At 42.9% G+C, this 27418-nt stretch overlaps 2 protein-coding genes across 3 annotated transcripts in view; both read right to left on the reverse strand.

The window, feature by feature from the left end:
• Positions 1-19648, reverse strand: part of Slc30a6 (solute carrier family 30 member 6) — a 31644-nt gene extending 11996 nt beyond the window's left edge. The window contains exons 1-8 of the mRNA XM_036170251.1: positions 19597-19648; positions 13467-13553; positions 11479-11563; positions 8343-8385; positions 4079-4144; positions 1549-1629; positions 1102-1137; positions 233-327 (exon numbers count right to left, since the gene is read on the reverse strand). Of these exons, the coding sequence (XP_036026144.1) occupies positions 233-327; positions 1102-1137; positions 1549-1629; positions 4079-4144; positions 8343-8385; positions 11479-11563; positions 13467-13553; positions 19597-19599 (496 nt within the window). The 5' untranslated portion in view covers positions 19600-19648. The remainder of the gene's footprint in view (positions 1-232; positions 328-1101; positions 1138-1548; positions 1630-4078; positions 4145-8342; positions 8386-11478; positions 11564-13466; positions 13554-19596) is intronic.
• Positions 19649-23778: 4130 nt separating this feature from the next.
• Positions 23779-27418, reverse strand: part of Spast (spastin) — a 46788-nt gene continuing 43148 nt past the window's right edge. For both annotated transcript variants that reach the window (XM_036170538.1, XM_036170537.1), the window contains one exon: positions 23779-26658. In XM_036170538.1, coding sequence (XP_036026431.1) covers positions 26536-26658 — 123 coding nt within the window. In that variant the 3' untranslated portion in view covers positions 23779-26535. The remainder of the gene's footprint in view (positions 26659-27418) is intronic.

The following is a 27418-nucleotide window of genomic DNA, read 5'->3' on the forward strand; positions in this document are numbered from 1 at the left end:
TTGATCCCAGCACTCAGGAGGCAGAGGCAGGCAGAGCTCTGAGCTCAAGACCAGCCTGGTCTATACAGCGAGTTCCAGGACAGCCAGGACTACACAGAGAAACCCTGTCTCGAAACTCCCCTCCCCCCAAAAAAAAGAATGAAAAGAAAAAAAGAAACCCACCAGTTTTTCTAAGAAATTATTATTTTTTAAATTAACAGTAAACTATAACAAACAAACAAAAAAGACCTACCTTCAGAGACATAAGCAAAAGGTTTATTCCGGATAGAAAGCATCGTGAACAGGTTGAAAGAAAGAGCCACAAAAGTACCAACTAATAATCTTCCCCTAGAAAGAACAAAACATTCGCCTTTCATTTTTCTTGGTAATTCCCATCTGTAACTTCCGTATGTGGAGAGAAGGAGGAAGGGAAAGGAAGGGAGAGGGGTCTGTTTTAACCGTCTGCCAACCAGAATCCACTTGTTCTCTAGCCACATAATGCACGCCTCGCCTGCTGCTGCCCCATTTCACACAGGGCATGACGGGTCTCTTATCACCACAATGTTTGCTCGGGGATCATTACTGCTACAGATTTATACAAGTCCTAAGGGAATTTGAGCCAACATGCTAGACGAGTCAGATGTTTCTCGATTAACTAGTAAGAGGCTTGGAGTTGGTGAGCAGGTGAGTGATAAATACAATCTTTTCTAAGGCCACAGGGAAAGATTTTGGGGTTAAATGTGAAATGACAGAACACTAGAGGGAGCTGGTTTAGTGTGCTGACCTAGGCCTGAAGTTACAGAATCCTTCCTGAGCAGAAAGCCCAGTGTCTGGGAAGTGTTGCAGGCAAAAGGGAGTCTTGGGATTTTGAGGGTCACCTCTCCTGAGATGCCAGTGATAAGACACATGGCCATACTCTGAACTCTGATGCTGACATTATGACAAAGTCATAATGGAGCAACGGGTAACTGGGATCAAAATTAGCAGTAAATTACCCCCAAAATAAAAGCCTTTGGCTGGAGATGTTTGTCAGGCGTATAATTAGTTCCTTAGCATGCATGAATTCCTGCGATTGAGATTAATCCCTATAGTTGTGATAAATAAACAAGTAACCCAGCTTACGTGTGTATCTCAGGCTGCTCCAAAAAGCGTTCTGCACTAAAAGAAAGAAAAAATATATCAAATAAGTTCTATAAATTACAAACGTAAAAACCTGTACTAAATATATAGTTAACCCATCCTAAAGTTCATAAACATCTCTTAGTATTTTAGTTGGGATGATGCCAGGAGACTAACAGGTAGGCTATCAATATGCACGGTCAACATTCCTCTACCAAGCCCACTTCAACGCTGAGTCTCTTCCACTCAGAGTCACCTATGACTGAACTCAGTACTACCAAAGATCTGTAAGTGGCAAAGAAGGAGAAGGGTCTGAGGTCAGAAGACACTGTACCGTCAGAGCTCCAACACTGCCCATTGTCATTTGCACACCATTCAAACCACCACTGGATTTGCTCATATTTCCATGTGTCATAGGTGAGACGGCTCTTAATACAGACAAAAATGTACCTTTCTTTGAGTATAAAGAGGGCTCCCAACTGAGCCAAGACGGTAGAAGCAAACACAGCCAGGACTTCTAATCTCTCAAACCTGAAACCAGACAATGAGTTTGAATACCAAGATTCTTCAGTTAGCAAACCAACACAGACACATTCAAGTATTTACTGGCTCGATATATGTATGGGCAGTCTACTGTTGGCCAGCTATTAGACTACAGAAACTGTAGATGAGTGTGTCAACACAGCGGGTAAGGGGGGGGATCCTGTTGTGACATCTTCCTGACTGTAAGGCTTGACTGGTCAGGTGTCTCCTTCCCTCACTGCTCATTCCTGACCTTCCCAGAGTGATGCAGTTCGAAAATGATGAGTTTCTGTAGTTTTTTTTTTTTTTTTTAACTCTTTGGGGGCCCACCACCCAGCTCCCAAATAAATACACAGAGACTTATTCTTGTTTATGAATGCTCGCCTTAGCTTGGCTTGTTTCTAGCCAGTTTTTCTAACTTAAATTATCCTGTTTCATGCCGGGCGGTGGTGGCACACGCCTTTAATCCCAGCACTCAGGAGGCAGAGGCAGGTGGATCTCTGTGTGTTTGAGGCCAACTTGGGCTACCAAGTGAGATCCAGGGAAGGCGCAAAGCTACACAGGGAAACCCTGTCTCGAAAAACCAAAAAAATAAAATAAATAAATTATCCCATTTCTCTTTAACTATGTTTTGCCTCTGGGCTTTTTACCTTTCTTTATTCTATATATTTTTCTTTCCCTTCTTGCTCCATGGCTGGCTGAGAGGCTGGCCCCTGGAGTCCTCCTCTCCTCCTTTTCTCACTCCTCCTTTCTCTCTTTTCTCAAGCCTAGATTTCTCCTCCTATTTATTCTCTCTGCCTGCCAGCCCCGCCTATCCCTCTCTCTTGCCTAGCTCTTTATTAGACCATCAGGTGTTTTAGACAGGCAAAGTAACACAGCTTCACAGAGTTAAACAAATGCAACATAAAAGAATGTGACACATCTTGGCATTATTAAACACATATTTCACAGCATAAATGAATAAAACACATCTTAAACTAATATTCCATGATGATCTTCCCCTACAGAAGATAGTTGCTCTTCAATCAGGGGCATAGACTATCTGTACCCCCCCTACAGAACCTGCAAACAAGCTCCCAAAGACAACACAATGAAAACTGAAACAATAGTATTTATTTTATACCTGTTTCTAGAACCCTTATGGCCATTAATTTTTTTTTTGTAGAAACAGCCATTATTGTAAGAGCTAACACTTCATTGACCCATTTTGCTTTGGACACTACTCAGTGCTTAACATATTATTTCAATAAACCTTAAGTACTGTCATGGTTCACCTTCACTGAATTAAGAAACACCTACAAGACTAGTGAATCATACCTCTGGGTGAGTCTTTGTGGTGTTTCCAGAAATAATTAGAAAAGAGAGCTCTAAGGTAATTAATACATTAATACCTTGACATTTATAATATGGGAGTCATAATTGGGAGGTGGCAAAAGGTAAGAGATGGGGACTAGCTGGAGGTAACGGTGAGCGGCATGCCCTGGGTCGTTCTGATCTGGTCACTTCCTGTATGCCTCTTCTCTTCATTTCTGTCCTCCACAGTACACACTGCTGACTTCTCCTATCCTCTCCCACTACGATGACGCTGTGCTCAACCACGTGTGGCCCAGAGACCATGAACTGAACTCTCTGAAACAGGGAGCTATGATAACTCCTCCCTTTCCGACACTGTTCCCAGGCATTTTTGTCATAGCAACAGAAGAGTGACCAGCATAGGTCATTACGAGGGTTACGTCGGGTTTTCTAACACGTCATTAGGGCCTCCTCTATTATAAAAAGTGCATCTTTCAGCTCTCAGCGATTTCTCTAAGTACAGAAACAGAAGCTTCAAAGTTGTTAGCTCATTGCTAAATCCAAAGTCTTACTACTACAGAAATCTATCTCCATCAATGCAAAATATTAAAATATATCATAACACTTATAAAATCAACTTGTTAAAATTTGTCATACTTTTCTATGACTAAAATATCATCTAAAAATACTTAAGTATTATTAAGCTTATTTCATATTATTTATTTATTTATTTTGGTTTTTAGAGACAGGGTTCCTCTGTGTAGCTTTGCACCTTTCCTGGAACTCGCTTTGGAGACCAGGTTGGCCTCAAACTCACAAAGATCCGCCTGCCTCTGCCTCCTGAGTGCTGGTATTAAGGGCATGTGCCACCACCGCCTCGCTGTATTATTAAGCTTTAGAGCTTACTGAGATCAATTTATGTTAGTATTTCTTTCATAAAATATAGAACAACTGAATATGAATATTTTAATATAATTACTGTTCTTATTATCTATCATTTCTAGACTCTTAGAAAATATTTCTTATGTACATTCACTACTTATCACCATGTCACGAAGCAGGTGGCACTTATTTATTTTTATTTTCCAAAAATACTATAGCCAGCTCTCTATCATTATTATTTTAATAGCAATAATTTAGCAGAAAAAAAGTAATCTGAACTTACCCAAATGAATAGGCAGGGCTAGGCTTCCTCATCATTACCCAGTAGCTTATTAAACATGTTATTAAACTAAAGAAAAACAAACTTTGCATTAGAATATTAAAAGGTAGAGACAGGAAGATATGCAGAGACAAATGAAATGGACTTTTTATTTGTTTTTGGTTTTCGTTTTGTTTTGTTTTTTTGAGACAGGGTTTCTCTGTATAACTCTGAGTGTCCTGGAACTCACTATGTAGACTAGGCTGGCCTATGAAGTGGATTTTTAAAATAATCCAGTTTATTTTAGTGTGTGTGTGAGTGGTGAGTGTGAGTGTGAGTGTGTGTGTGTGTGTGTGTGTGTGTGTACATGTGCATGCAGGTGCCAGTGGAGGCCAGAAGATGGTGTTGGATCTTCTGGAGCTGAATACACAGGTGGCTGTGAGCCCCTTGACATGCTGGCAGCTTACCTGGGCTCACTTCAAGAGTAGCAATCACAAAACTATCTCTCTTGTTCCCCCCAAAATTATGTTTCTAGAATCCCTCGGTTGGTGAGAATTGTTTATATTTGTATATACTGGGTTAACTGTTATAGAATATTAAAGATGTGCTACATTTGTCTATGCTGTGAAGTATTTGTTTAATGGTGCAAAGATGTGTTCTATTCTTTTATGTTGCATTTGTTTAACTCTGTGTACCTGTGTTTCTGTGCCTGTCTAAAACACCTGATTGGTCTAATAAAGAGCTGAATGGCCAATAGCTAGGCAGGCGGGGGATAGATGGGGCTGGCAAGCAGAGAGAATAAATAAAAGGAGAGATCTGGGAGGAAAGATTGGGGAGCAAGAGAAGGAGGAGGAGGGGGACTCCAGAGGCCAGCCACCCAGCTACACAGCAAGCCACAGAGTAAGAATGAAAGAAAGGTATATAGAATAGAGAAAGATAAAAGCCCAGAGGGAGAAGGTAGACAGGATAATTTAAGTTAATAAAAGCTGGCTAGAAACAAGCCAAGCTAAGGCTGGGCATTCATAAGAAAGAATAAGCCTCCATATGATTTATTTGGGAGCCGAGTGGTGAGCCCTTCAAACAGCCAAAGAGTATAAAGAGTAAAAACAATTAACTACATCTAATAATAAATTAAAATAATTCCTAATTAACCTAATGATCCTAACACATGGTATCTCTGGACAACAACAGTTGCAATGTGAAGAAACTGAGTGAAATTGTAAATTCACTATAAGTTAGCTAAGCAGAACTTGAATCCACGCTTCATCTATGTGGCAGGCTTCTTACTGGCTCTGGGCCATCTGCCCCTCCACCCAAAATGTCCTATCCTCTTCCTCCTTTTTCTTACGGTGCCTGCTGCTACGGTGTCCATGATGAGATGATGTGAGGTAAAGGGCAGAGGCACCGTGCTTGGTTAGGGCTTCTACTGCTGAGACAGCACCATGATCATAAACATTCTGGGTCTCATTATCTCAGCTTATAGCTTACAGCTCTCAGGTCAGTCCATCACTGAGGTAAGTCAGGACAGGAACTCAAGCACGGCAGGAACCTGGAGGCAGGAGCTGAGGCAGAAGCCATGGAGGATGCTGCTTACTGGCTGCTCCTCATGGCTTGTTCAGCCTGCTTTCTTCTTTCTTTCTTTCTTTTTTTTAGATTTATTTTATTTTTATTATATACACAGTATTCTATCTGTATGTATGACTGCAGGCCAGAAGAGGGCACCTCTTCTCATTACAGATGAGATCTCATTACAGATGGTTGTGAGCCACCATGTGGGTGCTGGGAATTGAACTTAGGACCTCTGGAAGAGCAGTCAATGCTCTTAACCTCTGAGCCATCTCTCCAGCCCCAGCCTGCTTTCTTTTTTTCTTTTGTTTTTTTTTTTTTAAGATTTATTTATTTATTATGTATACAGCCTGTATGACTGTAGGCCAAAAGAAGGCACCAGATCTCATTACAGATGGTTGTGAGCCACCATGTGGTTGCTGGGAATTGAACTCAGAACCTCTGGAAGAGCAGTCAGTGCTCTTAACCTCTGAGCCATCTCTCCAGCCCCTGAGCCTGCTTTCTTATAGAACCCAGGACCACCAGACCAGGGAAGGCACCACCCACAATGAACTCTCCCCCATCAATCACTAGTTAAGAAAATGCCCTACAGACCTGCCTACAGGCAAATCCTATAGAAGCATTTTCTTTTCTTTTTTGTTTTGAGACAGGGTTTCTCTGTGTAGCCCTGGCTGTCCTGAAACTCAATCTGTACTCACAGAGATCCAGCTGCTTCTGCCACTGGAGTACTGGGATTAAAGGCCACCACCACCCGGCTGAGGCATTTTTTTAATTGAGGTTCCCTCTTCCCAAATGACTCTAGCTGTGTCAGCTGACATAAAACTGGCCAGGATGACCTGATGTAGCATTGTGACCTTGTGTCAGGGCTACTTGAGCACAAGGTACTGTGGAACTAGGAGAACAGATGACTGTCCATCTGATAACAGAAGACAGGTCTACAGTGTGTGTAAACTGGAAACGGATGATTCATGCCCTGGGCTGGGTTAATCACGATGGTGCCAGAGTTCATTACAGTGCTCGGAATGGCATGCAATTTAAATTGTTTGTTTCTGGAATTCTCCACTTAGACTTTCGGACTGCAGTTGGTAAAAACCACAGATAAGGGAGACTACTGTAAACATTAAAATAAGCTTGTCCAGGCTGACCAAATTTGGGAGGGTTGGCTTGGTGTGATTTTGACTTTTCTTAATTAGTGTGTATCTGTGTGTGCACCTGAGCACAGGTGACGGAAGACTCGAGAGGCTGTCAGAGCCTGCTGAAGCTGGCCTTGCAGGCTATTGTAAATCACCTGATGCAGTGCTGGGAACCCAACTTGGGCCCCCTGGAAGAGGAGAACGGGCTCTTAACGACTAAGCCAGCCAGCTAGCTCTTCTTGTGTGATTTTAAGTATATGATTTGTCATTTTTTGTTTGTTTGTTTTGGGGTTTTTGTTGTTTTCGAGACAGGTTTCTCTATGTGTGGCCCTCTGGCTGTCCTGAAACTAGCTCTGTAGATCAGGCTGGCCTTGAACTCAGAGATCCACCTGCTGTAAGTAAAATCCAGGAGAGCTCAAGCTGGGACAAATGAAAGAGCTGGTGGGATTCCCACAGGGCTTTTTTTAATTTAATTTTTAAAATTTTTTTAAAACTTTTCAGTTGAGCAACATTTTATTTCGTTTTTTATTATTTATTTATTGGTCATTCACCTCAGCAGAATGCCGTTTATTGAAGGAGGGAGGAGGCCTTCAATACAGGCTTACAGCACAATGGGAGAACCCCAGAGAGCAGAAGTTCACTACCTATGTTTTACAATCTTGCATCTAAGCTGTTAACGCCCAATATGCTGGATACACAGACAAGGAGCTTCGCTTAAGCATTCAGGAGGGTGGAATCTTGCAGGGAATTAGCATAGGGAGGACATCAAGGTCAAGGTCAGCAAGCAAGGCAACAGTTACCCAAAATGGAGGCCAGGGCCCTACAGGTCCCCGCTCTTTTACTAAAAAATGAGCTTCTGAGGCTGGGTGGCGGTGGTGGTGGCGCATGCCTTTAATCCCAGCACTCGGGAGGCAGAGGCCAGCCTAGTCTCCAATGCGAGTTCCAGGAAAGGCGCAAAGCTACACAGAGAAACCCTGTCTCAAAAAAAAAAAAAAAAAAAAAAAAGAGCTTCTGACTTAGGTTGCGTGGGACTTCAGCAGGTCACTTTACCAGTCATGGAGACACCTGCCCATCCCACAGGTCTTAGAGTAGCAAGTTGGGCCAAACATGGGTGGTGTCAGGGTACAGCCTTCTAGCGACAGACTGAAGTCAAGCTAGGAAGGTCCCAGAATCTGCCAGAGTAAGGCCTCTGTCCAGCCCCTGGGCGGGCAGACTCTGGCACAGGGAGACAGATGCTAAGGAAGGTTTGCAGCCTGAAGGGGTCAGGGTGCAAGGAACCGAGCAGTAGGGAGGAAGCAGCCTGCCTCTGCCTCCCAAGTGCTGGGATTGAAGGCGTGCTCGGCTACCGCCCGGCTCCACTTTTCTTCATCTAAGTTTATGCCTGGGTATTCACCTTTCTTTTGTTAGGCAGCTGCAATCATTCCTTGTTACAGCAGTGGGTGCTGTCATCCGCACTGTCTATTTCTGTGATCAATTTAGCACTTATTTGGCTAGTTACTTTCCTTTAGGCAAAGAAGCTTAGTAAATTCAGTGTAATAAAATCCTTGCTTGCTGTCTTTAAAATTTAAAGGATATTAAAAAAAACTTACCTAAAAAGATCAAAAATGGTGAGGTAAGTGTAAGCAGTTAAAGCTGTAAAACAACAGAAAGGCTCATTAAAATGTTGCCTAATACTTCTTTGAGCATTATTATTTAAGTGCGACCTGAGAGAGTTATAAGCAATATGTACATTCAGGAGCCTGCGAAGGCCAGAGGGTGTTGGATCCCTGGATGCAGAGTTACAGATGATTGATATGGATGCTGAGAACTGAACTCTGGTCCTCTGCAAGGCTGGTAAGCATGCTTAACCACTGAGCCATCTCTCCAGTCCCTATTTTGGGGGTCGATGTTGGAAACAATTTAAAAAATACATTTTTAATCTTTATGTACATGTATTTTTTGCCTCAAGTATGGGTGTGCGCCATACCTGTGCAGTGTCCACAGAGGTCAGACAAGGGCATTGAATCCCCTGGAACTGGAGTCATAGGTGCTTGTTAGCCACCATGTAGGTGCTGGGAATCAAACGCAGGTCCTCCGTAAGAGCGGCCAGTGCTCTCAAACAGTAACCCAACCCCCTCTGAATCCTTTTTTTTTTTTTTTTTTGAGACAGGGTTTCTCTATGTAGCTTTTGCGCCTTTCCTGAACTCACTTGGTAGCCCAGGCTGGCCTCGAACTCATTGGGATCCACCTGCCTCTGCCTCCCGAGTGCTGGGACTAAAGGTGTGCGCCACCATCACCACTACCACCACCCGGCTCGGAATCCATTTTTTTTTTCTGAGCTGAGGATCGAACCCAAGGCCACTGAGCTAAATCCCCAACCCCTGAATCCATTTTTAATACAGCAAAAAAGCAAAAGAATTGGGAATTCCTGACCAACTTTATACATGTGCAATTTTATACTAAATATGATGAACACATGCAGCCAAAGCAGGTTAAACTCAAGTCAGACTTCTACAATGAAGCTGCAAATGGCTGATACTCTAAGAGCACTCTCTTGCCTGCTTCTGTCATCTGAGTGAGTTTTTGCTTTTATCTTATTTCAAATTTGTGTATTAAATTTATAAATGTTCCATCCAGCAACCCCTTCCCCCCTACTTCTCCTTTTCCTCTCCCTCCATATCTCCCCTTCCCCAACTCTACTCCCCACCTCTCTCCAGAGTTGCAGACTGAACCCAGGGCCTAGGCACAGAGCATGCTAGGCAGGTACTCTATCACTGAGGTACACCCAGATCCTCTCAGTACTATTTAGGAAGAAAATCATGATCCACAAACTATCAGACGTCAAGAAGAAAACGACAGACTTTTCTGTCTTATATGATAACTAGTAAACTTCAAAAATCTGATTTACAAACTACTGCACAAGTTAAAGTTTCAACAGAACACACTACAGAGCTGTGTTTCTCAGTTGGCTCGGGCTAAGGACCGAACCCAGGGCCCTTTACAACTGAATTGTGCTAAATCCCCAACCCAGGTTTTCCTTTTTTTTTTTTTTTTTTTTAGTATTTTTGTTTTAAAATAACAGATCATTTTTAAAAAGGTCATGTTAAAACAAGACTAGGGATGTAGCTCAGTAGATAAAGTATTTGCCTAGCATATATAAAGCCCTGGGTCCAACCCCAGCACTGCATAAAAGCAGACATGATGGCATACGCCTATAACCCCAACACTGGAGAAGCAGAGGGAGGGGTCAGACGTTCAAGGTAACCTTGGCTATGGAGTGAGTCTACAACTACTACTCCACGCTACATGAGATTCTATCTAGAAAACAAAACAAGAAAACCTAAAGAAAAAGAAACATCCAATCAAATAATTGAACTCTACTGTTCACAGGAATGTTTACATATATTCTTGTAAAAATCAATATAGGGACAGCAAGATGGTTGAGCAGGTACAAGCCCTTACCACACCAAGCTCGACACACCTGGGTTTCATCCCTGATCTCACATGGTAGACAGAGAGAAGCAATTCCCACAAGTTATCCTCTGACCTCCATACATGCCTCCCACCCCACAAATAAAAAAAAAAAAAATCAGCTTAATAATAATATATTTTTAAAGCAATTGGGGTTGGGAGAGATGGCTCAGTGGGAAGAGCACTGACTGTCCTTCCAAAGGACCTAGGTTCAATTCTCAGCACCCACATGGCAACTCACAACTGTCTTTAAGTCCAGTCAGTTCTAGGAGTTCTGGCACCCTCATTCAAACATAGTTGCAGGCAAAACACCTTGGCCACAACAAACAAACAAATAAATAAAAAATTAATGTAAGCAAACAAACCAGAAAAAAAAATATTTAAATCATTTTAGCTATACACATTCAAGAAAAACACATACTATATAAAGGAAAATACACTGTCTTAGGGTTATTATTGCTGTGATAAACACCATGACTAAAAGCAACTTGGGAAGGAAAGGGTTTATTTGGCTTACACATCCTAAATCATAGTCGATTAAGGGAAGCCAAGGCTAGAACTCATATAGGGCAGGAACCTGGAGGCAGGAGCTGATGCAGAGGCCATGGAGGAGTGCTGCTTACTGGCTTGTTCATCACGGCTTGCTCAACCTTTCCTTCTTTGTTTTTTAAGATTTATTTATTTTTATTTTGTGTGGATGTTTTCCTTGCATGCATGCCTATTCACCACACAAATGCTTGCAGTCCTGTAGAAAAGGACGTTGGATCCTTTGAATATGGAATTACAAAAAAACAGTTGTGAGCTGCCATGTGGATGCTTGGAATTGAACCCAGATCCTCTGGAAGAGCAACCAGTGCTCTTAATCACTGAGCCATTTCTCCAGCCTCTAAAACTTGACTTTTTTTTCTTCTTCTTTGAGACAAGGTCTCATGTAGCCCTGGATGTCCTGGAACTCTCTCTGCAGACCAGGCTGGCCTTGAACTCAGAGATCCACCTGTCTCTGCCTTCAGAGTGCTGGGATTAGAGGCACGAGATAAATGACTTTATTAGGCCTGCTTTCTTATGGAACCCAGGACCACCAACCCAGAATGGGCTTGACCACTACTTAAGAAAACGCTCTACTGGCTTGTCCACAGATCGGTCTTATGAGGCAGTTTCTTAACTGAGGTTTCCTCCTCTCAGATGACCATGGCTCGTGTCAAGATACATACATCTTTACTTAAAATCAGAAGCAAAAGTGAACCTGAGCTGATAAAAACCAAGAGGGCGACATACCTATACTGTTGGTAGAGCTGCACCACATGAGCAGGAAGCCAGTGCATAGCACGTTGACTGCACCAAAGAGGAATATCTTCCAGGACTGTGGGGAGGAAAATCACGCCCATTCATACCGTGTTGACAGAGTTCAGCAGATCTGTTCAAGCTGCCTGATTCACACTGATAAAAAGCAATTAATAAGTACAACTTCTTCAAGAAAGTGGGTCACATTTTCTACACCTACCAAAATCGCCATCGATCAAGTTACCACAGTCACACAGGAGGATCATTTAGAGTAGCCTAGGCAACAGAGCAAAGCCCTGTCAGAAACAACCCAACAAGAATGTAGATTTAAGATAACTCTGAACCAAGCTACTTACTCAACAAGTATCTGAGCCAGGCATTATTTTAGGCATGAGAGTACAGCAGAGAACACAACACAGCCCCACAATGTAGGCAGAGTAACAATAAACGAGTATTTAGGTTAATGGTAATAAGCACTAGGCAACAAATAAAAAGTAGGCTAAGGATGCACTTGGGAGGCAGAGGCAGTCGGATCGGTGAGTTCAAGCCTAGCCTGCTCCGGACATCTAAGACTACACAGACAAACCCTGTTTTTTGGTTTTGTTTTGTTTTGTTTTGTTTTTTATGTGGGCTAGGTAAATAGTAATGGAGAGGGTTCTTTTCTAGACAAGTTCATCAGAAAAGACTCAGAGTAAAATGACAGAAAACAGAATCTGAGAGACCCCAGGAGAGGGGGTCTGGGGAGACAGCATGGGATGTCTTGAACGCCAGGGAACACTGGCTGCACTTGTCTCGCATTCCCTAAAGAGCATTCTCCTGAGCATGTTGGGGTACACCTGCGATCCCAACACTCGGGGTGCAGAGGTAAGAGAAGGGCAGCTGCAGGCCAGCATGGGCTACATAGCAAGTCTGAGGCTAGCCTAAGCTACATGGTGAGGTTTTCAACCCCTCCCTGCCTAAAGAAAGCAACAGATTATTCTGGTTTCTCCATGGCTTGACAGTGGTAAGGGGGTGTGGAAGGGTCAGATTCTGCACACTACATTACAGACAGAGCTGGCACATTTTCTGAAAACATCCAGGAGAGGAATTTGGGGCAAAAGAATGAAAATGATTTCAACTTTTCCGGCTGTACCATCTAGTCTGGGAGACTGTCCAGTTAATGTACATGGGACTGAAGATGAAGGTCCAGTTTTGGCGACGCTAGGACTGGAATGCCCACTAGCCATCCAGCCGGACACTGAAGAGTCCAAATTAGATCCGGAGTCATCCGTCCCCGGGCAGTGATGAAAACCACCAAAGCAGGCAGCATTTCCAGAAGCGCGAAATCAGAGGCTGGCGCTCACACTCCAGGGAGCAGAGGTGAGAAAAGCAGTGAGAGGAACTGAAGGAGCGTGGACCAGTGAGCAGGACGAGAGCCACAGGCTGTGTCTGAAGCTATACGACGCCGCATTTTAAGGAGAGGGGACCGATGCTTGTCAATCACGGCAAAAACGGTCAAGAAAGATGAGAAATGAGATGCGTAGTGATTTTGATAACGCCCATGAACAGACAATCCTGGCTTAGAAACTGTCAGTTACTGGGGAAAACGGAATGGAGTATAGATCCTCCACCAGAGCCGCGCCCATGGCTTGACTGGTCATTAGTTCGCAGGGGGACCTGTCGGCGGGGGTTTGAGTTGCTTGGTTGGACCCAGGGGCTTTAGGGAGAGGTGCAGAGTAGGGTGAACGAGAACTTGCAGAAGTTAAGCACTGTCCAGAGGGACGGGGCACAACGGACTTAGAGACAGAAGATGGTGATTACCTGGTGCTTAGGGAGGCCAGAAAGGGCATCAGATGCCCTGGGACTGAGTTATGGACAGTTGTGGGTGCTGGGAACTGAATGTGGGTCCTCCAAGTCACATCTCCAACCCCTCAAAACCCATCCTCAATCCAGTGCTATAATGTGGCTTTGCAATAACTCAAACCAGTCGAAGAAGGACTTACCCTGCGGTCGGCTGCTACAAGTCTAAATTCCTGTAGTAACTTTCCAAAAAAGGATCTCTGCGGCTTTCGAAAGAGATGAATTGTCCCCTTTAAGACAAACATAAAAAGATACAAATCAGCCTTAAATACCTAATAATCCTCAAGGATCCTGTGATTTGATAGGTACTAACACTTACTGAGTGGTCCACGTGCCACGCACTTACTTTGCACAACCTACATGCATTTATTGATTTAATACTCAAATAACCATACGAGAAGCAAATGATTTTTGATAAGTTCTCCAAAGTCTCAAAGCTAGCCAACAGCTAATTAGGAATGCAGATGTAGGCATTTTAGCTCTGGATAAAGCCCCGCTCCAAATATTACATCTACTCTAATAAAGCTAAGCAGATATACAACCTTTCTGCTCTCTTAGGCATTCAGTCAAGGAACTGAAGGTACCCTCCATGGCCCCTGTAAGTACAACAGCACAGGGCTAGTGTGGTCACTACTCGTTCCGTTAACACTCATGGAGACCCCACTTTCCTTGTGTGGAAAATTTGCTATGCTCCTATGAAGTTTTTCTGGTACAGGTTTCCAAAATACAATACTATCGCTATGTTTCAAGAGAAAATTTTGTTATTCCAAAAGTAATTATTTGGGGGGAGGGAGCACTGGCTGGCTGCTCTTCTAGAGGACCAGGGTTCAATTCCCAGCTTGCATATGTTGGCTCACAACCAACTGTATCTCCAGTTCCATCAGGGCCTCTTCTGGTCACCATGGGCAATGCAAACATTTGGAGCATAGACATTACGAAGGAAAAATACCCACACACATAAAATAAATAGATAAGTCTTTAAAATAAAAGACTATTCTCATCTGAAGTGAAGCACATGCTCTTAACGAACTGTGTGCCAGCTCAGGAGGTCAGCACACACCAGTAATCCCAGCACATTGTGGAACTGAGGACAGCCTAGAGCACTGGTTCTCAACCTTCCTAATGCTGCGACCCTTTAATACAGTTCCTCATGTGGTGACCCCCGACCATAAAATTAATTCTTTGCTACTTCACAACTATAATTTTGCTGCTGTTATGAATCATAATGCAAATATCTGATATGCAGGATGGTCTTAGGCAACCCCTGTGAAGGCGTCTCAACTCCCAAAGGGGTCACAATCCATACGTTGAGAACTACTGGCCTAGAGTACGTGGCAAAAACACTAGCACAATGAAGCAACAGGAAGTAGGAAAAAAGATGTGCCAGGTGGTGGTGGCATGCACCTCTAGTTCCAACACTTAGGAGGCGGAGGCAGGCAGATCTCTGCATTCAAGGCCAGCCTGGAATACAGAATGAGTTCCAGCATAACCAAAGCTGCACAGAGAAACCCTGTCTCAAAAAATAACAACAAAAAATGTGTGGATTATTTTCACCCCAAAACAAATGTTTCTTCATCAAACTGTCTAGGGAGCACAGGGAACTAGGAAGGGGGGAGGTGAAGGGAGCGAGGGATCATGGGAAACTGCTTAAACTACAAATACATTTTCGTGGAAATGTCCTTCTGTGACAAAGTCCCGTGGATACATACAATGAAACTTTTAAAAATGCTGTTCAACAGGGTGAGATCCTTAGGCCAGGTGTGGTGGTGCCCACCTTTATTCCCAGAACTGAGGGAGCCACAGCAGGGGGATCTTCCTGTGTGTGAGGCAAGCCTGGTCTACATACTGAGTTCCAGTATAGCCAGCTATGTAGGGAGAGACCCTGTCTCAAAAACCAACAAAAATAGAGTGATTCTTGTATATCTATTCACCCTCAGCTCATGAAGGAAAATTCTTTTAAAAATGTACGTGTATGTATGTGTGTCTGTTTAAGTTGTGTATCACCTGTGTGTGGATGCTTGTAGTTGTGTGGATGCCTGTGGATGCCAGAAAGCAGCAGGTTCTTGGAACTGGAGTTCCAGGTTGTAGACAGAAAATGTTCTTAAGTGCTGGGCCATTCATCTCTCCAGCCCCCGGTTCATCCCATGAACTCTAATTACTTTGTTGAGTTAGGGTCAACCGTTTTTTAAAAGGCAGAGGGTCACTTCTGGTGCCTGACTAATGTTGTGGAGATCTGACAGTGTTGGATCAGTTGATAAAGTGCTTGCCAAAAAAGCACAGGGTGTGAGTGTGGCTCCTAATGTCCACATAAGTGCCATGTGTGACGTCACTACAACTCCAGTGTTGAGGAGGTATGTGTGGGGGAATCCTTGGAGCTCTTATATTTTATTTAGTTATTGGCTTGTTGGTTTGTTTGGCAAGGTTTCTCATGTAGCTCTGGCTGCCTGGAACTCACTATGTAGACCGGACTGGTTCACACGGATTCTACCTGCCTCTCAAGGCTGGAATCAAAGGCACCACTATGCCCAGCTGGAGTCTTTTTAAAAAACTGAACATTTTATTGCTTTTCATGTGTATGGGTGTTTTGCCTACACATATATCTGTCTACTACATATGTCTGTTGCCTGTGGAGGCCAGAAGAGGGAGTTGGCTCCCCTGGAACTGGAGTTACAGGTGGATGTGAGCCACCATGTCAGTGCTGAGAATTGAAGCTGGGTCCTCTGGAAGAGCAACTGGCATTCCTAACCACTGAACCATCTCTCCAACCCTACTTGGAGCTCTTTGGTAAGCAAGCCTAGATGGATCAGTGAACTCATGTCCCCTAAAACGAAGACACGAGACACAGTAGTACATGCCTTCAACCCCAGTACTAGCGAGACAGGCAGGAGGATCTCTGAGTTTGAGACAAACATGGTCTGACTACACAGTGAGTCCATGTTTCAAAATAAACAAATAATAAATAAATCAATAAATAGGTGAAGGGTGTGGTGATATATTGTGTACCCTAATAAACTTGCCTGAGGATCAGAGGATAGAGCCAGTCACTAGATTAGACACAGAGGTCAGGCAATGGTGGCACACACCTTTAATCCCAGCACTTGAGATCTCTTGCCTTTGCTTGGGAAGCACACACGCCTTTAATCCCAGGAAGTAATATGGCAGGGCAGAGAAAGGTATATAAGGTGCGAGGAAACAGGAACTCACTCTCTTTAGGCTGAAGATTTCGTAGAGGTAAGAACTAGTGGCTGGCTGCTCTGCTTCTCTGATCTTTCAGCTTTTACCCTGATATCTGGCTCTGGGGTTTTTTTTATTAAAAGACCATTTAAGATTTGAACAACAGAAGGGTGATTTGGGAAGACACCAATGTCCAGCTCTGGCTCACACACATGTGAACAGGTATACATATCACATACACACGATAAGGTGGAGAGTCAGTGAAGATGCCCAGCACTGACCTCTGTCCTCCACATGTATCCACACACATATAACATATGCATACACAGAGTACATGAGAAAGGGGGAAATGTCTGAGAAATTACAAAGGACTGTTTCCTGTTTCACCTTTTTTTTTTTTTTTTTTTTTTTTTTTGTTTTTTGAGGCAGGGTTTCTCTGTGTAGCTTTGCACCTTTCCTGGAACTCACTCTGTAGACCAGGCTGGCCTTGAACTCACAGAGATCCGCCTGGCTCTGCCTCCCGTGTGCTGGGATAAAAGGCGTGCACCACCACCGCCTGGAATGTTTCACTTTTGACATGCGGTCTTCTTAGATTATTCCAAGCTACAGTGCTTTTATGCTGTTCCTTTTGCAGTTAACTATAGGACAATCCTCATCTTGTCACCTTGTATCATAAGTTAATCTTTGTAACTTTACTAATGCTAAGTTATAATTTCTTCACATTTTCTAAGAAAGCACTATATTCTTACACAGAGCATTTTCTTCATTAGAACATGCAAGTCTTAAAATCATTTGCTGGCTGGGCGGTGGAGGCAAATGTCTTTAATCCTGGCACTTGTGAGTCAGAGGCTGGCGCATATCTGTGAGTTCAAGGCCAGCCTGATCTACAGAGTTCCAGGACAGCCAGGGCTATACAGAGAAACCCTGTCTCGAAAAACAAACAAATACTAATACTAAAAATAAAATAAAAGATAAAATTGTTGATTACCTCTCCCAAATTCCATGGGGAGGACAAAGAATTAAAAAAAAAACAAAAAAAACTACATGCCAGGATACTGAGACATGTGATTATTTGGCTCGTGGTTCAGCTGGTAAAATGCTTGCCACACAAGCATGAGGACCTGAGTGCAGAGCAGCACCACCCTGGTAAAGAGCTTGTAATCCCAGGACCAGGACGGCAGAAATACTAAGGTCCCTAGGGCTGTAGCTGTAGCTCAGTGGTAGAATACATGCCCTAAATGCTTGAGGTTGTAAGTTCAATCCCCCAGAACCGCAAAAAGTAAGACACCTGACATTGACCTCTGACCTCCAGGCACACCTGAACACACACACACACACACCCTCCTACACAAAGGGTGAAGAACAGGTAAGGGATATACCGATAAGCATGACAGTAGGAATTGGAGAATCCAGGCAGATGGAACAGCACATACAAATTAGGTGCAAAGGTCCGGTTCATAGAACATAGTTTGCAAGCCGCTCACTGTTGCCAGAATATGGATGTTGTTGTATATGTTTATTAAAAGGAAAAAAAGCCAGAAAGACCAAAGGCTGTCTGGTCACTGTCACTCCACACAGAGGGCAAAGCTTTACCCATTTTCTGTATGCAAAGGATTATTAAGATTTTATGAAAGAATTGTGTTAAGTTTTTTTTTTTTTTTTTTTTTAACTTAACCAGGGACTAGAACTATGACCCAGAAGTTAAGAGCACTCACTCCTCTTACAAAGGACAGGGGTTCAGTTGTTCACTATGCCCACAAGGCATTCACAATCACCTGAAATTTCAGTTCTAGATCCAACACTCTCTTCTTAACTCCCTGGGAACCAACATACCCATACACAAACTTCAAGAAAATAAAATCTTAGGACTGGAAAAATGGCTCAGTACTTAAGAACACTTACTGTTCTTCCAGAGGACCCAAGTTTGATTCCTAGCACCCACATCAGATCACAACTGCCTCTAACTCCACCTCCAGGTGATCTAATGTCTCTGGCTTCCTCCGACATCTGCATTAATGTGCACATGCCCTCACAATTTAAAATAATGCAATAAATTCTTTAAAAATTTTCATTAAGTTTTTAAAATTATAATTTGAAAAAATATTTTAAATTTTTTGGGGGGGGGTGTGAGACAGGGTTTCTCTGTAGCTTTGGAGGCTGTTCTGAAACTCGCTTTGTAGCCCAGGCTGGCCTCGAACTCACAGAGATCCGCCTGGCTCTGCCTCCTGAGTGCTGGGATTAAAGGCGTGCACCACCACCGCCCAGCTTAATATAATTTTTTAATACCCAAAGTAGAAAAAAAATGGTGGTAACAGTTAAGAGAACAAAAATGTGCCATTATCCTATGTAAGCTACCAATAGGGACTCAATGAATTTCTGTGACCGTTTCAAAGGGCAGCTAGCACCCTGACATCTGAAAACACAACCATCTGCTCACCTTTACATAAAACTGAGAGAGAGTCATGTGTGACTTCTGGGGTTTTTTGTTTGTTTTTAATTTTTTTTTTTTTTTTTCAGGTAAGGTCTCTATGTAACCGAGGATGGCCTTCAAATCGCAAACCCCCTGCCTCAGCTTCCTGAGTTGTAGGCCACAGGCGTGTGCCATTCCACTCAGTTTAACAGAAGAAGTAATTAACTTAATCATTTGTAGGTTAAACACAGCATTGCAACAACCACAGCGTATCCCACAACCGTTCACTAGTTGCTCCACTAACCCTTTACTTTCTGTAGCCGCCGGTGCTTAAGGTGGATGTTGCAGTGTCAAGCCATTTAAAACACTCAAATGCAATAAACGCGTGAACACTTCTCCCTAAAAACCTGCTCCGGCATCGCTACTCTAGCCGTAGATGACGCGGACTTGTTTTCAGACAGATGTTTATTTGAACATCAGGAAAATCTGGGAACCCCAGTTGTAGCGGCACGGGGCAGGAACCCTTAAGGACCGGAGCTCTGGGGACCCGCGTGTGAGCAGCCGCTCCTCCGTGCCCAGCGCAGCCCGGACGACGCGGTTCCGAGCCGCTGAGGCACAGCGGGGCGCTCCGGCGAGGAAGCAGGAGGAGTCACCCCGCACCAAACCCGCACATCCCACGGCCAACTCACCATGGTAAGGAGCCGTACAGCTCCCGCCGGAAGACGCTCTGGGAGTCCGCTTTTCCCGAGCGGAAGGGGCGGGCCATCAGAGTCCGATTGGTCACAGGGCACGGAGGGCGGAACTGCGCATGGGGCTATGCCCCGCCTCTTCCGGCTACCTCAGCCTGTTCAAGAAGTGGGCGGGTCGCCATTGTTCTGAGCCGGACAGCTCGGCCAGGGCAAGGCTTTTGTCACCTTGCGGGGGAACTTTGAGGACGGCTCATGCTTCTGCCTGTGTGTGACTTTACCACGCTAGTATTCCTGTTTTAAAAATGAAGAAGCAGGAAGATTAAGAAACGTCACAGTTAAGCCTGGCAGATATCGGTGAGTTCGAGGCCAGCCTAGTCTCCACAGACTCAGCCTATATCTCAATGCACCAATCAAATTCCCACTCGGAGCCGGGCGGTGCTAGTGCACGCCTTTAATCCCAGCACTGGGACGGCAGAGGCGGGAAGATCTCTGTAAATTCGAGGGCAGCCTGGGCTACAGAGCCAGGGCTGCACAGAGAACCTCTTTCTCGAAAAACAACACAAAATTCCCGACACGGTTTCATTAAAATAATGTCACAAGCCGGGCGGTGGTGGCGCACGCCTGTAATCCCAGCACTCGGGAGGCAGAGCCAGGCGGATCTCTGCGAGTTCGAGGCCAGCCTGGTCTACAGAGCTAGTCCAGGAGAGGCACCAAAACTACACAGAGAAATCCTGTCTCGAAAAAACAAACAAACAAACACCATAGGGACTCAAGTTAAATCCCCAGAAGTCACACAGTAGTGGTGGCCAAGGCTGTTTGATTCCAGCACTCAGGAAGCAGAGACAGGCATATCCTGTCCCAGGACTCAGTGACCCTATTTCAAACATCAAGGTGGACGTCAGCCTTAGGTACAAGGTTGTCCTCTGGCCTCCACTGCACTTCACTGGTCAGGGTACAACATCGCCTTCATACAATTCTAACGCTGGAAGCTGAGACGCAGCAACACCCTGTGTCAAAAACCAACCAACCAACCACACAAACAAACTCCAAAACACCCAACATCACCACAAAGGGGACAGATGGCTCAGCACTTAAGAGCACAGACTGCTCTTCCTGAGGCTCCAGGTTTGATTCTTAGCATCCACATGGCTGCTTAGAACCATTTGTAACTCTAGTTTAAGAGGATCGGACACTACCACTGGGTGGTAGAGCCCTTATGTAGCACAAGTGACATACATGGGTTTAATTACCTGAACTTTGAACTGAGTGTAGACCTGTAACCCTATAGAGTTTGTGGCTGAGGTAGGAATATTGAGTTCTAGCAGCTTTGGCTTTAGAGGAGGTTCACTGTAGATCTCCCCAATTTAGTGAGGTCATCTCAAATTTAAGGAGAAAGTAAGGGGCTGTAGCTGGGTTCCATCCCATCAATACAAAACAACAAAAAATGTTACACACTCAATGTGGTACCATCCTTGGGAGGCTGTGGCAGGAGAATGAATTCAAGTCACACTTCATTACCAAAACTACCAAAAAACATCAAAGTAGAGAGGCATTGTTAAAAACAGTGTCAGTTGGAGGAGGGCAGGACACAAGGTAAAGGGTAAAAAGGATTAAAATTCACTATATACTAGGAACCTGTCCAAGAATAAATATTTAAAAAATTCAAAACATTTCCAGGACAGGCTCCAAAGCTACACAGAGAAATCCTGTCTTGAAACCCTCCCCACCCCTCAAAAAAAAAAAAAAAAAAAAAAAAAAAAATCTGAAGCATGGCTCAAGTCATGTCTATTTCACACACTGGCTTGGAACTCAGAATGCCTGGTTTTGAGCTTATATACTCTGGCTCATTCCCTAACATAGTTTCCTAACAGTAATGTTATAGAAAAGACCGTAGTATAAAAAGACTATATTTGGGGACCTTATCTGTTAGGCATTGGTCTTAGGGAAATTGTAGAGGGCAATTTAAGAGGCAAATGCAGAAAGGAAAAAAATTAAAGCTATTCGTGACTAGTATATCAAAAGTAGGGTAATGTGCTAGGTGTGGTGGCTCATGCCTTTCATCCTAATAGTTGGAGGCAGAGGCAAGCAGAGTTCTGTCAGAGCTCTACAGTGATACCATATCTTCAAAAAGGGGGGGGAGGGTTGTTATTTAAATATTGACTGGGTGGTTAATTCATAGTTGTCAGAAAAGCATTTTAAAGTATTTTGTGTGTTCAGGTGTCTGCAAAGGCCAGAGGGCATTAGAAGCTTTGGAGTGGAAGTTAAAAAGGCTTTTGTGAATCATCAAATGTGGGCGTGGTTTCTAACTCAGTCCTCATGATTGGGCAGGAAGTACCCTTAACCACTGGGCCATCTCTCCAGCCCCTTAGAAAAGCTTTTTCATGGAGGTGAGATTAACATTTGAATGATAAGTATTCTTGAAAAAAAATTTTTTCCAGGCAGAGTAAATTAAAGCAAATATCTCATTGAAAAGATGTATTTTGAGATCTGGAAGGTGATAGCATATACTATGTTAAAGTCTGGATCATGACTTTACCAGAATGTGTACTGATTCACACAATTGTAAAGTCAAAGAACTGTGGGAAACTATTGAGTTAGGACCCATTTTAAAAAAATAATTTATTCTTATGTACATTGGTGTTTTGCCTACATATTTCTGTGGGTGGGTGGGTGGGGTCAGATCTTGGGAGTTACAGATTGTTAGTTGCCTTGTGGGTGCTGGAAATTGAACCCTGGGGAGTTAGGACCCATTTTTAATGAGAACATGTCTTAGCCCAGGCTGGTCTGAAGTCACTATAGAGCTGATGATGGCCTTGATCCTTCTACCTCTTACTCCTAAATGCTTGGGATTACAGGAAAATACCAACAGAACCCATTAAAAAATTTTCAACTGTTTGTGCCACAGCAAACAGATGGAAGAAAAATCCAATGAAACTCCAACCCAAGCAAGTCCTAGGACCTGATGAGTCAGTCCCCTTAGCTTTCTGAAATCCAATTATTGAAAAATAAACTCCATCCCACAGTTCTGTTTCAGTTTTGAGCACTCCTATCCACTCCATTAGGAGGTACTAACTTCCTAATTCTTGACCCATTGCCCATATTAAATGGCCTATCATTTTAGGTGACCTTGTCAAGCCACTTGGTGTGACATCCAGCTCTGGGTTACCACAGGAACAATGATTTGAATTCCAGCTTGAGATAAACCATCAGGCCCCAGACTTTTATCCCAAAAAGGTCTTGCTTTCAAAATAGTCCTTGGTTGGCATCTGTAAATGTAGTTATTATTTTTTCTGAGACAGGGTTTCCCTCTGTAGCTTTTGGAGCATGTCCTGGAACTCACTTTGTGGACTAGGCTGGCCTCAAACTCTGCCTCCAGAGCACTGGGACTAAGGGCAAGCAGGACTAAAGGTGTGCACCACCACTGCCATGCTTCAATTTTCAGTTTCCAAACTCTCACCCAACCCCACCCTACCATCAGTGTTCTTGTGTCCTCTTTGCTGTCTTCGGGTTGTTAGTTGTGGTTTTTGAGACAGGTCGCCTGGGTGGCTCTCCCTGGATGGCCTGAACTCTTTGTAGCCTCACACCTTGAGTCTGTCCACTTTGGCCTCGGGTACAGGGATTAGACAGTCAACTTCACGGCAGGCTTACTGTCTGTTTTATGAGGTAGGGTCTGAGAAACTCGAGCTGGACTGAAAGGACTATGTAGCAAAGTTGGCTTAGGCCTGGCAGTCGTCCTTCCCCTCCCTCAGCCCCCAAGGGCTGGGATGGCAGGAACAGGCTCAATTTGATTCTTCAGACTTGGCTATCTGCGGGGTTCCTCTGTGAAAGTACCAAGGAATCAGAATCTGCAGATGATGTGGGGGCTAATCTATCCCAGGCCTTTCCAAGATTTCCTTTCTCATTGCCACGCTGCCTCAGAAACCTGAACTCCCTCTTCATCTGAACAGGTCAGCTGCATTCTGCCTGGATTTAATTTTCAAACGAACTGCACAAGCTGGAAGCTTACACATAAGAGGGCTCTTCAGACAGGGATTTTTGTCTCTTCTGACTAGTTTGCGTTGTCTCCAGAGCCTCCTATTCATTGCTTTGTGTCTTTTGTTCAGAGTTCATTAGCACAAGAGTTACAAAGTACTCCATCAAAACTGCAATCTCTGAAATATCAAAGATTCAAACTATAAAGAATTAAGGCAAAACAAAGTTTATCATTTATTTACAATAAAATTAATTAGGATAAAAACCCACTATATGCAGCTGTATGTACCCTTTAAGTCATTTCTTTTGTAGAAGTAAAAAGTTAAGACTAAAATTTAGACAGACATTTAAAGGGAAATCTTCTGCCTTAAGAATCTGAAAAGCAAACTGTAAGTAGTTCATTCTACAAAAAAGTTACTTTTGTAGGACACATAAACAACTTTACATTATAAACAAAGAATGCCACAAATTTAACTTAAAATTCTGTTTGTCCTGTTACAACCTTAAGCACAAAAAGACAAAAACAAATTCAGTTGGCTTCTAGTCTCAGAAAGCTTTGTAGCCCTAGCAGATGTGGAAAGATGGTAGTGAGTCTTTCCTTTGGCTCAGTTAGGTGATGAGGAAGTTCACCGAGCTTGTAAGGACTCTGTCACATTAACATACCAATCCTTACTTTTTAAACATCATCTTGAACAGTAATCAGAGCTCAATACAAAAATCTAAAATTAATATTAATTAAAATCTAGTATTAATTTGAACCCCCAGCAATGTCTGTCCTTACTGAAAAAGAACAAACCTCCCAATGTGGCGTGCACACCAGCATTGCAGCACTTGGGAGGTGGAGGCAGAAAGATCGATTTAAGGTATTCCTACTCATTGAATTCTAGGCCAGCCTAGGTTCCACGAGACTGTTTTAAAACAAAACAGCCTAAACTAAACCTGGGTCATAAGACATCACAGAAAATTATCTCCAACACTAGCTGAGCCTCCTGCCTGCTGAACAAGCGAGCGTCTACACACTGATGGAGTCACAAAGTAGTACCTCTGACTCAATAGTTAGGTTAACTTGACTTTTGTATCGTTTAGACATGAAAATTTCATTACCTCTTAAAACCCTTGCCAAAAGAATCATAATCTAACTATAAAGGCTCTTCTATTTTTAAAACTGAGCGGAAGCCTGTCTCAATACATAAATAGTGGTGATGTTATTAATCCATTCCTAAATGGAAACCAAATGAAGTTTAAGAGCTTTATTGTAGATGTTTTGGGTTAGGACTGCTGCACTTATCATCATAATCACAGGCTTGCATCACCAGTATTCGTAACTAGTGCTCTAACATCTGAGACCTTAAACAGACATTAGCCAGAACCAAAAATATGCACAGCTTTGGTTTAAATTTGTTTTCCTGTTTATCTAAACTTTTCAATTTTATCATCCAGGGATGTCTAAAATCATGATTAAGAGAGATATGACTTAAAAAAAAAAGGCATATGCTTCTAGGAAATAATCCATCTTCTATATTTAGATAAATCTTTAACAAGACTAAGAGTAAAACTGAGGATGTATGACTTTATCATAAAATTTTTATCTGGGGGGAAGGCAAGTGTTTTAATGTGTTTTCTCAAATATCTTTCTTACATGAAAAGTTGGTCTTACTACCACAAAATTATTCTTTCTACCCATATTTTACATAGCATCATTTAAGCACCAAAGAAAAGTTCTGTAAACAAACTTTTAACCAGTAAACTAATGGCAAATATCCCTTTGCCTTTATACAATTCTTAAAGGCCACACATGAGCCTCTACTTTCTATGATGCATTTTTATAATAAAAGTCCAGCCATATTTATACAAACAATAAAGAATTACTATACATTTATGGAAACAAAAGGTAGGTCAACAGACTTAGAGCTTTTTTAGTTAAAAAGTAAGCACAGGAAACCTACAAAATATATGCACTGTAGAAAAATTCGGTATTTTAAGTTTCACGGAAGGGACGGTAATCCGTAAAAAGATGGTAGTGCCACTGGCATTTAATTGTCCTGTTAAGAAAGTAATAAGCAATAAACTAGAAATGTCCTACCTCCTAGTGTGTCCCTTCTCTCACACTGGTGCCTCAATTTATAGTTAGTAAAATTTACTCTCTAAAATAACAGAATAACTCCAACACAAAAATGAAGTCCAGCTGGAATAAGTTAGGTCTATAATGGATTTCTGACATATTAGAAAAAAGAATACTGCAGGGCACACAAGGACTGATCTACATGTTACATGACAGAGTGACTCAAACCTTCAAACCTTTGTAGTGCCAGATTTTCTCTGTTGTTACTATATTGCTTTCTAAACTGGCGACAAGGCGATGAAATAGAAAAACAAAACGTGAAAGAAGGTATTAACGGTTTAATGTTTGTATATCTAGGTTGAAAAAAGCCTCAGCGTAGCTCTTTCTTACTGCAGAGGGAAAAGGGTTCCATTTGGCACACTGGAGTTGGTAAGAACAGCAGGAAAGAACTCCGAGCGCTTGGTCTTCCAGTCACAGGGAGCTAAGGTAACAGCAGGAAAGGAAAGCAGAAAGTAGAGTTGTGAGCAAACGTCAGGAGACACAACAGCAGGCTCTTTGTGACCGCCAGTCACTGTCTCTGGAATACTTTCATCTGAACACAATATACAAATTATTATTTACAGAATGATTACTATCAATAAAGAACAGAACCTATTTTTGCTGTGCTCTAACTAACAGTGCTGACTGAGAAAACCATGACCATCAGGCAAGAAGGCCTTCAACAAAAATTTCATTCACATTGCATATTTTATTTAGGTCTGTCTTCTTGTTCCTCTTCAAGTTTGGTGCACAAAAGGAAAACTCTAAAAAGTCCTGTAAACAAAGTCTGAGTTCCTGTAGCTGGTAACTTCTCTGAAGCTCCTGTTTCTTGTGAAGTAAAATGTTCTGCAGGCTTACAAGGCATTTTAAACAGTGGTGTCTCCAAAGTCCTTGTTCCAGCGGATGTATGCTTCTAGGGTTTGAGGACTCACACTGCGCTTGATCTTTTTTAAGGATTCTGTGAAGTCAGATAACCGAATATTTCTCATCTAGATTAAAAAAAAGTGACATAAAAATGATGACCGTGTATACATTAAACACTGGATTAAAATGGAACTTTGTTAATTTTATAAAATATATATTCTTAGAAAGTCATGCTAATCATTTATAAAACCTTATAAAACGTATGCCAATGTACTGTTATTTCTTGTATACTAACATTTCAAAGCATGTTTTCCTCTCTAAAACAACTCCACACATCCACTAGAGAAAAACCTGATAAAGTAACAGGAAAAATACTCAAATTCTCCCACTGGGATATGTAACTGTAGTGATGTGAACGAGAATGCCCTGCCCTGCCAAGGCTCACATATTTGACTGTTGACCTGAAGTTGGTGGAACTGTTCCTTGGTGGAGGAAGAAGTATGTCATTGGGGTTGCTCTTTGAGGTCTCAAAAGCCCATGCAGGTCCAGTGTATCTCTTTGGCCTCCTCCTTGCTGATAGAGACGAAAGCTCTCAGCTTCTGCTTCAGTACCCTGCCTGCCTGCCGCCATGCTGGTCACAGTTGCTAGTTTTTAAGTTACCTTGGTCATGGTGTTTTGTTTGTTACAACAGGAAAGTAACTAAGACAACAACCCAAACTGATGTTAATTCTAGTTTTTCTCTCCATACTTCCATAAGATTGCACACTGGTCACCTTCTATTTACCACAAGTGTATCTGCTAAGTTCGTGCTGGTTCATGGGGTTGGTTACAACAAACATGAGATGGGAATGCTGCTTTTTGGCAGCATGTCAAATGCTTGCATAT

The sequence above is a fragment of the Onychomys torridus genome, chromosome 21 (assembly GCF_903995425.1).
Source record: "Onychomys torridus chromosome 21, mOncTor1.1, whole genome shotgun sequence".
Classification (NCBI taxonomy): domain Eukaryota; kingdom Metazoa; phylum Chordata; class Mammalia; order Rodentia; family Cricetidae; genus Onychomys; species Onychomys torridus.